General features: G+C 34.2%; 1 protein-coding gene across 2 annotated transcripts in view; it reads right to left on the reverse strand.

Moving 5' to 3' along the window:
* Window positions 1–3175: 3175 nt before the first annotated feature.
* LOC135157555 (uncharacterized) overlaps window positions 3176–12944 on the reverse strand; it is a 30315-nt gene continuing 20546 nt past the window's right edge. For both annotated transcript variants that reach the window (XM_064113557.1, XM_064113558.1), the window contains 6 exons: window positions 11730–11804; window positions 10917–11036; window positions 10241–10372; window positions 9665–9703; window positions 8971–9062; window positions 3176–7072 (listed from right to left, as the gene is read on the reverse strand). In XM_064113557.1, the coding sequence (XP_063969627.1) occupies window positions 6964–7072; window positions 8971–9062; window positions 9665–9703; window positions 10241–10372; window positions 10917–11036; window positions 11730–11804 (567 nt within the window). In that variant the 3' untranslated portion in view covers window positions 3176–6963. The remainder of the gene's footprint in view (window positions 7073–8970; window positions 9063–9664; window positions 9704–10240; window positions 10373–10916; window positions 11037–11729; window positions 11805–12944) is intronic.

Genomic DNA, 12944 nt, shown 5'->3' on the forward strand with positions numbered 1-12944 from the left:
TTCATTAATCATCATAATCATGAAATTTCTTGGTAATAATTCAATAAAAAAGCGACCATCAGCCATCGGTCACTTGGTAGCTTAGTTTTGAATAGGCTACAATCCAGGAAGTGAGACAGAGAGGGGGGGGGGGGCTGGGAAATCGAGGTGGAGAGGGGAGGGTACATAATTATGACTTTTAATTTGTAAAAGGACAAAAAGAAGAGGAATTGCCTTTTAACCAAGTCTTAGCATATCTCGCCCTCTTGCTTGTAACAGGTACCATCACATTACTCTGACTCTCACGAACACACTTCTGAGGTCCACAAGATGAATATGCTACACTAAAATTTCAATTCCTGTTCACTCATGCATTAAATTTCACTTTAGTAACTCATAAAATTTGCCTAAGAAACCAAAACTTATCTCACTCATTAATTTAGCTTAGCAAGTTTGCAAGGACTAACCACTCAAAAAAACCGTAAGGCTAATTCCTGCCCAGCCTAGCCGAGCTTAGTGTCCGAGGAGGAGAGAAGCGGGGGGGGGGTTGAGATGGAGGGAGGGGTTGCTAAATGTTCTGTTGACCTTTATCCCATCAACGTACTTCACCCACCTAAGTCATATTACCCGTTCTTCTCCTGACTTTCATAAACACATTGTTGAGATCCACATGATAAAGACAAAATGCTGCACTAAAAATTGCAATTCACGATCACTCATGCATTAAATTTCAATGTAATAAATTCAATTTAATAACGCATTAAATTTTCAAAAACAACAAACTGATCACAACTGATCTTTAATTCACCAAATAACCCTCAACTTTGCAAGTACCAAACAAAAAACCTGAAAGAAATTGGAAGGCTAATTCCGGCCCACCCTAATTTTCATACCCTTTGTTTCAGTGGGCAGTGCTCGCTCAAGCATGAATAGTTTTCCAACTTTTTGGTGTCACTTGAAAGTTGACTTTATTGGCTTTCCATATCTATGAGTTATTTCCCCCAAAGTGCTATATTCTTTATTTGGCAGCCATTTCAAAAGTGTATAGTTTTTTTTGGGACGCACTGTAGATATCTGATTTGGATGATAATGAAAATATTGACTGGCTCGTTCGGGGAACATCAATAATATATTGCCCTTAAAAGACCCATATTGCCCTCGTCTAAAGACTCTGGCCAATATGATTCTTTTGCTGGCAATATATATGATGTTCCCCTCAAGACCAGTCAATATTATATAAATGTTGCATGTTTTTATATTTTCTCTTAGATATGCATATTTCACATCAAAAATTTTTTAATTCTTTTTTTTAATTTTCCTTATTTTATGAACAAATAATGCCCCAGAGGGCATGCATGATCCCACTCAAAACTAAATGAAAGCTGACAGAGAAGTTAGAAAGGGAGCGGGGAAGAGAATGATAAGGAAGTAAAAAGTAGCTATCAAAACTCTTTTTGAGTATCAGATTACATGACTATTTCTCTCTACAGTGCGTATAAAAAAAAAGTTAAGAGTTAGAAAAAATCCTGTAAAATTATACATTTGTACATGTAATATCCTGAAGATTTTTCCACATTTCAACATTGGACAGATCCATTTAAGCAAATGACGATGTAACTGTCAAAAAATATTTCCGCTTGAGTGGGCACCACTTTTGAAAAGTTAGTGAAAAATGATTTGCGCAGAACTTTGAAATAGTAATGCGAATAAAAGTAGACCTTAATCATGAAGAACACATTGAATTTAGCTAGTAAAATTGATTTGAAGATATCTTTTACCTTTTTAACTTGTTTCCTTGCCCAAAACACTTCGGAGAGTGCATTGCGCCCCACCTCACTCCCCCACACACCGAGGACATCGCGTGACGATATTTGCTTTACACTGAGCTGTGATTTACATGAAATGGCTTAAAGGCTTGATTCCCATTTTGTTAATCATTGTCAAGCTTGAAAAAAGTGTGGAGAAACGAGTATTAAATGAAAACTGAAATGTAAACCACTTTAAATGATAAAAACTTAGTGACAAATGCTGGAGATGTCTGATATAAACTTTTGTTTAGATTTAGGTATGTCCTCAGATCCAGCTGGCACAAAAGGGGTAAAGGTTGTGCTTACTAAGAGTTGAAATTTCAATTTGGGAGGCAAAATTGTTACAAAATGCTTGAATGTATCCATTTATTACAATTGACAAAAAGTGCAATGGGAAATGTATGAAACATGTTTCGCAGGGTAAGTTTGATTTCGCCCTTTCCCCTTGACACAGCGTGAAAACAAGCATTTCTGCGCAAACAGATTTCTGCAAGCTTTACAAAAATGGACAGTGCTCACGCAAGTGTTACATTCTGTCAAAACTTACTTTCATTGGATAGATGAGACCCAATCCGAAGAATATATGTGAAAAAATTACCCCTATGTTGCATGTTTTTTAATTCCCAGGGCTTTTTCAAAGTGTAAACTTTTTTTTGATACGCACTGTATAATTTACAGTGGTTGGTATTTCAGTAATTTTTATGTTGTATTGTCCTCTACATCTCTCCCGTCTTCCCCTCTCTCTTTTACCTCTACCTCCCTCTCTTTCTCACTGCTTTCTCTCTCTTGACCCTGTTTTATCATCTCTCCTTCCTATGTCTCCTTTTTAGACACTCTTTTTTTTCGTCTCTGTCTCTCTCTCTCTCCTCCCCACCCCCCTCTCCCTTTTTAATGTTCTTTCTCCCCTCTATCTCCCTCTCTCTTGCCCCCTTTTTTATCTTCTCTCCTTCCAATCTCTCTCTTTTTTTAACAATCTCCCTTTATTTTCCTTCCCTCTCCTCCCAATCCCGCTCTCTCTTCTTTTAACACTCTTTTTCTCACCTCTCCCTCTCTCTTGCCCCTCTTTCTTTTTTTTCTCTCCTCCCAATCCCCCTCTGCTTCTAATCACTCTCTATCCCTCTCCCCATATCACTTATCTCATTCTCATTTCTCCCTCCTGTCTTCTTTGCTCCTTTCTGTCTTTCCTCTCTTCTCTCTAAACTCTTTCCCACATTCTATTATCTTTCCTTTACCCTTTTCTCACTATGTGAATATCATATATGATTTTCGAATATTCAGTCTCTCAACTTTCCCCTCTCATTATTTTCTTCTCATTCTACCCCTCCCCCTTCTTTACATGCATATCTGCTCTTTTTTTCTTCACAAATGACAAGAGAGTAACAAAATAATGGTCTTACATATATGTATATTGTTTTTAAGTTCTATATATCATAACAATACCAATCTGTATTGTGATGAATGATTTGAAGAGAATGTTTAATACAACTACAGTGTCCATTTTATATCATTCATGTATTGTAAAATACAAAATTCCACACTGGTTTTTATTTCAATGAGATCACCATCAGTCAAAAATTCCTTTCTGTATGACAATATTGTCTTTGCTACCAAAATATAAAAATACAATAACAAACACTGACATGTTCTGAAAAATTAAAAAATTGCAAAAATATATCATGTATGCAATACATGAAAATATTGACCCAATACATGGGCAGTACCATTAACAGTTGTTTGTATAAACATTTATCACAGGCTATGTCCAACCGAAATAAAAGGTTTGTTTGAGTAGAGTAAAAAAAAATATTAAAGAGAGCCCCTCACAATCACAATTTAAGAAAAAAATCAGAAGTTTAGTTTCAAGTTTTGTATTATTTCATAAAAAAGTGATATATTATGTGCAAAGTACACATTGTACGCACATTCCTTTGCACATGATGCAAAGATTCAGGAATCTTGTGTTCATTGCCTGAGCCTTGTGTGACATAGCACCAAATTAAGTATGCAAAATGGATTTTAAGTACTGATGACTGCTTACAAATGTGATTAAAGGTTTCAGCATGCCATATATATACCCTCCAACTAGTTTGCAACCCAATTTCAGAATAAAAATTATTACATTTGATGTCAACATTAAAACATGGAACATCCCCTCCTGTCTAATTTTCTGAATCATAATAAATAATGATGTTCCACTCAAAATAAGAAAGAATTTATTATCTAATTATAAATTAACTGCACACAGTCAAAATTTATGCCTCCACAATGGCCAGATAAAGAACAATGTATATTAAACACCTTCATGTACATGTAGCTTTTAATGTTTTTAAATGTTTGACCTTTGACCCTGTGACCCCCAAATATAATTGGAGGGGGGTTCACAAAAAGTTAGGTGTGACTTAAGAGTCATGCTTAATCGCCAACACACACACGTTATTTTACGCGTATTGATTGATACAAGGTGATGCCCATCCCGTCTCACACGATCTGACAAATGCGATAACGTGTTATATACTGCACGCAAACGATATTTAAGTGCTTGTGAAACACCCCCTCCCCCCATCATCCTCACATAAACACATGAACCAAGTTTGGGCTTGAACCCTCAAAACAATTCTTCAGTTATCACAAGAAAACGATATTGCAGTGTGTAATGACCTCTGTGGCGTTTGACCTCATGACCCCTAAATCTAATCAGTTTATCATCGCTCCAATAAACATACACGAGCCAAGTTTGGAGTTGATGCTTCAAATAAGTTATCTTAAGAACACGACATTTTTAGGTATATAATGACCCCTGTGACAGTTCACCTTGTGACCCCCCAAAAACTAATTGATCATCTTCACTTCTATAATCATGCATACTTGGTCCACGATTGGAGTAAAGTTGATTCGTCAAACGATACTTTAGTTATCACGAGAACAAAAACAGGATGGACGGAGGACAGACAAAAGGATAGATGACCCCAAAACACAATGCTTCTGGCAAAGTAACCACTTACGGTGGAGGTGGTATAAAAATCATTGCAATCTTAAGGTCTGAAAATTCAAAACTTGGCCTTTTCTCCCAGCTACAATTTGAGTTGTTATTCCCGAAGTATTAGGTAAAATATTCAACTCTTTGAACAACATTGAACTCTTCAAATCATCTCTCAAAACTCACTTATTTCAGCAGATGTGTAGTAATTAGCTTAATTGGATGAGCCTGCACCTATGAATTTTTTTAACAGAAATATTGCGCAATATAAATGCTGTGGATCATCATCATCATCAAAATACGGTGTTTACATGTAAGCCTACATAAACATGTATATACGATTTTGAGTATCACAGAAAATCTTGTAAAGTATAAAATTTGACATATATTTTGAAATGTTAAGAAAGACCATGTCCACAAAAATCAGTGAAAGCTGATCAATATTTCACTTTGGCTCATCATTTGTTTCGGGTGAATGTAAGTACATTTCTTTCAAAATTCTTGGCACATGATATTTCTTGATATTTACATATAATTTTGAATAAAGGAGTACAATGCATTTTTTTGTAAAAATAATATTTTATAGTAGAAATGTCCATGATAAACATACAGATATACCAAAAGAAGATAAAGAATTATTTCATGTACAAAAGTATCTTCTCACAATACAATTCATGGATAAAAAATATTAAAATCACATGTAATAATTTATGATAATTACAAGGAATGATTAAATATCTTCTCAAATACATATAGTCATAAGCTATTTCAGGCAAGGTTCACATTTACTTCACCTGGGTCAAGTGCGTCATATATTGAGTAATATCTTAAAAGGAAATCAACTTGTGAATCGTTTGATCAATGAACAGATGATGCATCCTGACTTGCATGTTTTTGAGCCTCGGTGCTGTCTAGTTAAGAATTACAGTCAGCTCACTGATTCTTTCAATCCTTATGATTTTTAATTACTTGAGATCGAGATGAATCATTGTGATAAGTAATCATGACTTGAATTATGATATGAATCATTGTGACTGCAATCATGATTTCAATCATTGTGGCTGTAATCATGATTGATATCATGTTCACAATCATAATGAATGCAATCATAGGTTTAGTCATCACAATTGCTATTATGATTTTTATCATGACTGTCATCATGATTTCAATCATGAATGCAATCATGATTACAATCATCATGAATGCAATCATAAATTTAGTCATCACAAATGAAATGATTTCAATCATCATAAATGCAATCATGATTTCAAACATGACTGCCATCATGATAAGAATTTCAATCATTATGATTTAGATGCTTGAATGATAAAATATCTAACAAGTATACAGTACTGACTATCGACAGAGTACAAATTTTATCATTATTTAATTGTTCCTTTCGACAAGTTGTTATAGTATCCAGCATAACTGTATAAAATTATGCACTGATTTTATATTTGAGGAGCACCGACATGCCCTCTGCTGCATTTCTTCAGTGTGGACTTTGTTTTCACCCTTGGTTTCAATCAGGGGCAGCACCCGCACCACAGTGGGGTTGGGGGCAAGGAAGTGCCCCCCCCAAAAAAAAAAATATATATATTATTTTTCCAATTGATAAAAAAAATTATTAGAGGAGAAAAATATGGGGTGGGGGAAAAAGGGTAAGGAGTAAGAAGAACACTGAAAATAGAGTGCTTGGTTATTTAACTAAACAACACCCCACTTTTTGAGGGGAAAATGAAGTTGTCTTAACTTTACCTTACCCCCCCCCCCCTCCTTCTCCCGCCACCCTCCCTCCCCACATTGGTAACTCGTGAATTAAACTAGCAGTTTAAAATACAATTGCAGGTTTCCCTGATGCATGAGGGTTATTTAGTTGTAAGACACCTTGGGGAAATTTTATTGGTGGCTATTACACTCTTTAGGTATCATATCTGTAGTAAATTCCATTAGACTCTATCGGCAAGTATAGTAGCTAAATGTAGTAATTTATTCAATTACAAAACTCTGCCCAATCAGGGCTTAAATCCAATTACATAACTGGAGAAGGTAGTACTTGTAAAGTAAATTTCTTTTACTTTTTTTCTTGATCATATAAAATAGCAAATCTTATCCATTCACTGGTAAGATATCAGTGGCGTGTTCTCCTCAGTCTCGGGAGATCGGAATGAAATACAGCTTGCCTATAACATACTGAACTCAAGAGGGCGCTTCTCTCTCGGCAGCTCGCATGAGGAGTGTACTCTGCATAGCATCCACCATCCCTGGTGATTTGGATATGAACTTTAGGAGATCTGTGGCACCATCACTGTAAAAACGATATAATCAATAATCAATATATGAATTGCTCACTCACCCATTCACTCACTCACTTACTCACTCAATCAATCCATCAATAGATTGATCAATCAAATAATCAGTCAATCAATCAATTTGCACTATATCAGTCTATTGGCAAATCTAGCATTTTGCACTACAGTGCGTATCAAAAAAAAAATTACACTTTGAAAAAATCCTGTAAAATTATACATTTGTAATATCCTGAAGATTTTTTCACATTTTAACATTGGTACGGATCCATTTGAGCAAATGACGATATAACTGTCGAAAAATATTTCCGCTTGAGTGAGCACTACTTACTTTTGAAAAGTTAGTGAAAAATGATTTGCGCAGAACTTTGAAATAGTTATGCGAATAAAAGTAGACCTTAATCATGAAGAACACGTGGAATTTAGCTAGTAAAATTGATTTGAAGATATCTTTTACCTTTTTTGACTTGTTTCCTTGCCCAAAACACTTCGAAGAGTGCATTTTGCCCCACCCCACTCCCCCACACACCGAGGCCATCGTGACAATATTTGCTTTACACTGAGCTGTGATTTACATGGACTGGCTTAAGCTTGATTTTCATTTTGTTAATCATTGCCAAGCTTGTGAAAAGTGTGGAGAAACAAGTATTAAATGAAAAATGAAATATAAATCCACTTTCAATGATAAAAACTTAGTGAAAAAATGCTGAGATGTCTGATATAAACTTTTGTTCAGATTTAGTTATGTCCTCAGATCCAGCTGGCACAAAAAGGGTAAACGTTGTGCTTACTAAGTGTTGAAATTTCAATTTGGGTGGCAAAATTGTTACAAAATGCTTGAATGTATCCGTTTTATTTCAATTGACTAAAAGTGCATGGGAAGTGTATGAGAAATGTTTCGCAGGGTGAGTTTGATTTCGCCCTTTCCCCTTTACACAGCGTAAAAACGAGCATTTCTGCGCAAACAGATTTCTGCGAGCTTTACAAAAATTGACAGTGCTCACTCAAGTGTAACATTCTGACAAAACTTTTACTTTCATTGGATAGATGAGACCCAAACCCAAGATTATATTTGGAAAAATTACCCACATGTTGTATATTTTTTAATTCCCAGGGCTTTTTCAAAGTGTAAACTTTTTTTTGATACACACTGTATAGTCAGCTGGCAGCTCTTGTTAAAGCTCTTGGCTTTTCCTGCTGTCTCCTCTACCTTTGAATAATTATGTTACTTTGAATGTATTTTTACTGTAAAAGTGATGGAAATACATGTAAATGAATAAATGAAAATGAAAACAGCAGAATGCATAAGGAAGCATGCACATAAGATGTTGGCAAACAATGTAAAGGGGGGCATCGAGGTCTAGTGGTTATGATTCTCATCTTTCAATCTGAGGGACGTGGGTTTGATTCCCAGCCATGGCGTGTTTTCCCTCGGCAAGAAATTTACCCACATTGTGCTGCACTCAACCCAGGTGAGCTGAATGGGTACCCAGGAAGAAATACCTCGAATGCCAGAGCGCCTGTCGGCAGCACGGCTATAGCCGGGGTAATAATAATAATATTATTGTAATGCGCAGTTGAGCATATACATATAGAAATTGCACAATATAAATGTACAATTATTATTATTATTATTATTAGAGGTTTAACTTTTTTTTAACATATGTGAAATAGCATCTTTCTTAACAGTATTATCTTTACAGTGGTAAGCGCCAGTCAGAACCTGTTTCCAACTTACATGGTCATGAAATAGCAGTATCCTTATTCAACTTAGGTTTGATTTTTTTTTAACGTCATCCAATAGTACAATAGCAGAAGATGAAATAACATTATTCATTCATGAAATAGTAACAATTTGTTTAACTTTATGTGAAAAATCATTCTTTTTCAAACTTACGTGAGGAGACAGTTGATGGTAGAATCCGGGGAATGCTGGAGTAGATGCAGAACGATTCTCATTCCTTGTTGAGCAACGTCTTCAGCATTTGACTACAAGCGGAAAGAATTTTTTAATGAATTACTACTACAGAAAATAACAGCAGTATTCTTCCACTAAGGGTACAATCAATGTATGAAAGCTAGAATAAAGTGTAAATATATTCAAACCTTTAAAAGTGAAGTGATTGTGACTTATACCACCAATCGTTGACCAATTTCTTTTTAAAACATTAATTTTCCAATATTCAGATGTACATGTAGCATCTCTTCTCAGTAATGTTTTTATGTTTTCTAAATAAAGGCACCTCATATAGAATGCATTGTATATCAAAAGCTATAAGTGAAGATTGTATCCTGATATTGTTTTCCCATTGCATGCTTGAGAAGTGGTTTAATACTGAAGAGAGGAAACACTGAAAAGTCTGGGACCCAATTTTTTTCTTTGTTTTTCTGGACATTTTGACACCAGCTTTTACAACCAATCTTGTTCATCTTCTTTAACACCATTGGCGATTGATGTTGTCATTGGTGTTTGATTCGAAACACAACACTACCAGTGTCCAACACCAAACATAAAAACACCAATGACTATGAAACCTTGGAATATATTAGTTTATTTTCCGTTTTAGCCACAGCCATTGTAATATCTTTACCTTCAAACAAATTGTGATAATTACTGGCAAACGTTCCACCTGGAAATGAACAAGAGAAACAATATTGAGAAATTATGACATTATGTGACATTGTGTGACTGGTATAAGACATCGCTTTAATATCAAGAAAAGAAATGTGATTTTGATTTGATTTTTCAAAAATATTGTCCTAAAGCTACTTTTATTGTATGAAAAACTTTACTTATGTACAATAATATTGCCAAAATAGTTTTTTTTTTTTTTACATTTGATGAAGAAATGGCAAAAAGAAATTATGTGACACATCACTAATCCTCATTGACACCCATTAAATCTGTTCCACCATGAATGTCTGCATAATTTAAACAATATCTTGCAGAATCTTATGCCATATATATTTTTTATTTACACATATAGACACTTGCATTATCATTTTATTGGATTCTGTACCAAATCATTTTGAAATCATTACCACGACTGGCACTTGTCGTGAATTTGCACATTTTACCAACTGCAATTTTATTTCAACAAACATGTGCAATGTGTAGCTAAGCGCCCAACTAACCTCAGGCCCCTCGTGATGAGAATCATACTTACAAGTCTGAAAGCATTGTGGCGGTACTTGGCAAAGTTGGCTAGGGCCCTGGCGACATGTTTTAGGAGCTCCTTCTGAGAGCGGAACTCAGAAAGCAGGGTGCATAGGGAGTCTACGCACTCTGACAGTGATCCCTGGAGGAAACAAAATGAATGACTTACCATTATACAGCCTATCCATGGGATATACATGTACTGGGCTACAAGAATAAAACACAATCTCTCCTTTCATTCTTGTATTTTTTTAATTATCATTGCAGAAAAGCAATTTGAAACCTGTATGTATGCTGAAGAACCTAACTCAAGCAAACCCTGTTGAAATATCATATAACTGAAATTTTTCCTCATGAAATTTATGTAAGCTATGTATACATATGCAACATGTACATGTATATGATTAAGAAACTTATGTGTAGATTTTAATGAAATTGATAAAGATCAATTGGTCAATTTCTTGATCAAATATCAATCAAATGATTAAACAAATCAATAAAAATAAGATTGAACATGTGAATGAATAAATAATCAAAAAGATAGATAAAAAAAAACCTTAATACATAAAATAACCTTAAAAGAGCCTCCCCTCCCGTAACATACCCAGTAAAGTGGTAATCTTTGATGATCAAATTTGTACATGTGTGAAAATTATTTCAAAAACTGTTTTTTTAAATAAGAATACCTGGTCTTGTTCTCCTGTTGCTAGGTTAGCAACTAGGCATGCTGCATTACATAGCACTTGCTTGTTCTTTGGCCTTGACCTCAACACTCTGGCAAGGCATCGCCCAGATGAAAAGTCCTCCTGTTACAAGAAGAAAGTATGCTTGTCAAACAGAGAAAGACTTTATAAGAAGTTACTTTTTTTCCCTTCTATTTTTTTAATGCACATTAAATTTTAGTCTGGGAAATGTTATCTTGTTTATCATTCTACAACTCTCTTAATAAAAAAAATAATAATTTTGATAAGCTTGACATAAAGGATCCTCCCAAAAAACATCTTATCACAAGGTTATGCTTATAATCAACACACCTCTTCAAGTCTTCAGCTTTATATCTTCATAAATATTATTTTTCATTTCAAATTCTTTAAGAGATAGTTATTTACATTTCAATTACATTGTATGGTCACTATGGTGTTTCACTTCATTTTAGATGTGGGTCATTTCCATAGACTGCCTGTTAAAATAGAATGTTCATATTCCACGATACATTTTCTTTCTTTTTTTCATCCATGCATTCATAGTTGTTTTTTTAATATAAATCATTTATTCTGCTTAATTCAATTGCAATTTCAAATGTCATTATAAGCCTTCACTTACCAATTTATTATTCATTTATTCATTCATGCAATCATTCATTTAGTCATTCATTCATCCATCCACCCAACCATCCATCTATCTATTGTTTAATCTCAATACAAACCTGTACTATTCTATGTTTATTCTAGTCTGATCCCATACACAGGCCTAATATTTTTATTGATCTCAATAAATACCTGTACTATTCTATGTCTATGCCAGTCTGTTCCCATTGACAAGCCTCCTAATGTCTTTAATGTGATCTCTTGCATCTGAAAAGAGAAGATTAATTAGAGTCCACAATTTTCCTTCTTCTAAACTTAATACCATTCTGTGTTCTTAACACTAGATTCTGTGTTCTTTGCTGACATGAACAAAACAATTCAATAGGTACGATATATATCAACTTATTGTCCTTTTTAAAGGGGAATCCAACCCCAATAAAAACTGATTTTTGGAGGAAAAAGAAAAATCAGACAAGTTGATAAGTTTGAACAATATTGGACAATAACAAAGTTATAACAATGTTATGAATTTTTAAAAGTTGTAAATATTGGTAATCACTATACCCATGGAGAATTCAAATTGGCCGCACATGTGACGTCATAGTGATGTAAGGCAAGGACTACTTTTCCATGTACTCCAATGCATAAAATGGCTAAAATGTCTCTCTTTTAAAAAAAAGTTTTACTTCAAATTATATTTTTTTTCATGAGGACAAAAAAACCCAATATACTACCTGGGTTATAATTAGATTACTACCACAGGGGAATGGGAACTTAAAGGACAAGTCCACCCCAACAAAAACTTGATTTGAATAAAAAGAGAAAAATTCAACAAGCATAACACTGAAAATTTCATCAAAATCGGATGTAAAATAAAAAAGTTATGGCATTTTAAAGTTTCGCTTATTTTCAACAAAATAGTTATATGAACGAGCCAGTTACATCCAAATGAGAGAGTTGATGACATCACTCACTCACTATTTCTTTTGTATTGTATTATATGAAATATGAAATATTTTTATTTTCTCGTCATTGTCATGTGAAATGAAGTTTCATTCCTCCCTGAACTCGTGGAATTCCATTATTTTAACATTTTGTGCTTCAGGCAAGGAGGTCCTAATCGTCAAATTCGTAAAAATTGAAATATTGTATAATTCAAACAATAAAAAACAAAAGAAATAGTGAGTGAGTGATATCATCGACTCTCTCATTTGGATGTAACTGGCTCGTTCATATAACTATTTTGTTGAAAATAAGCGAAACTTTGAAATGTCATAACTTTCTTATTTTACATTCGATTTTGATGAAATTTTCAGCATTGTGCTTGTCTGATTTTTCTCTATTAATTCAAATCAACATTGTTCTGAGGTGGACTTGACCTTTAAGATAAAACCACAAATCCCTGAT

This window comes from Lytechinus pictus, chromosome 18 (assembly GCF_037042905.1).
Source record: "Lytechinus pictus isolate F3 Inbred chromosome 18, Lp3.0, whole genome shotgun sequence".
Classification (NCBI taxonomy): domain Eukaryota; kingdom Metazoa; phylum Echinodermata; class Echinoidea; order Temnopleuroida; family Toxopneustidae; genus Lytechinus; species Lytechinus pictus.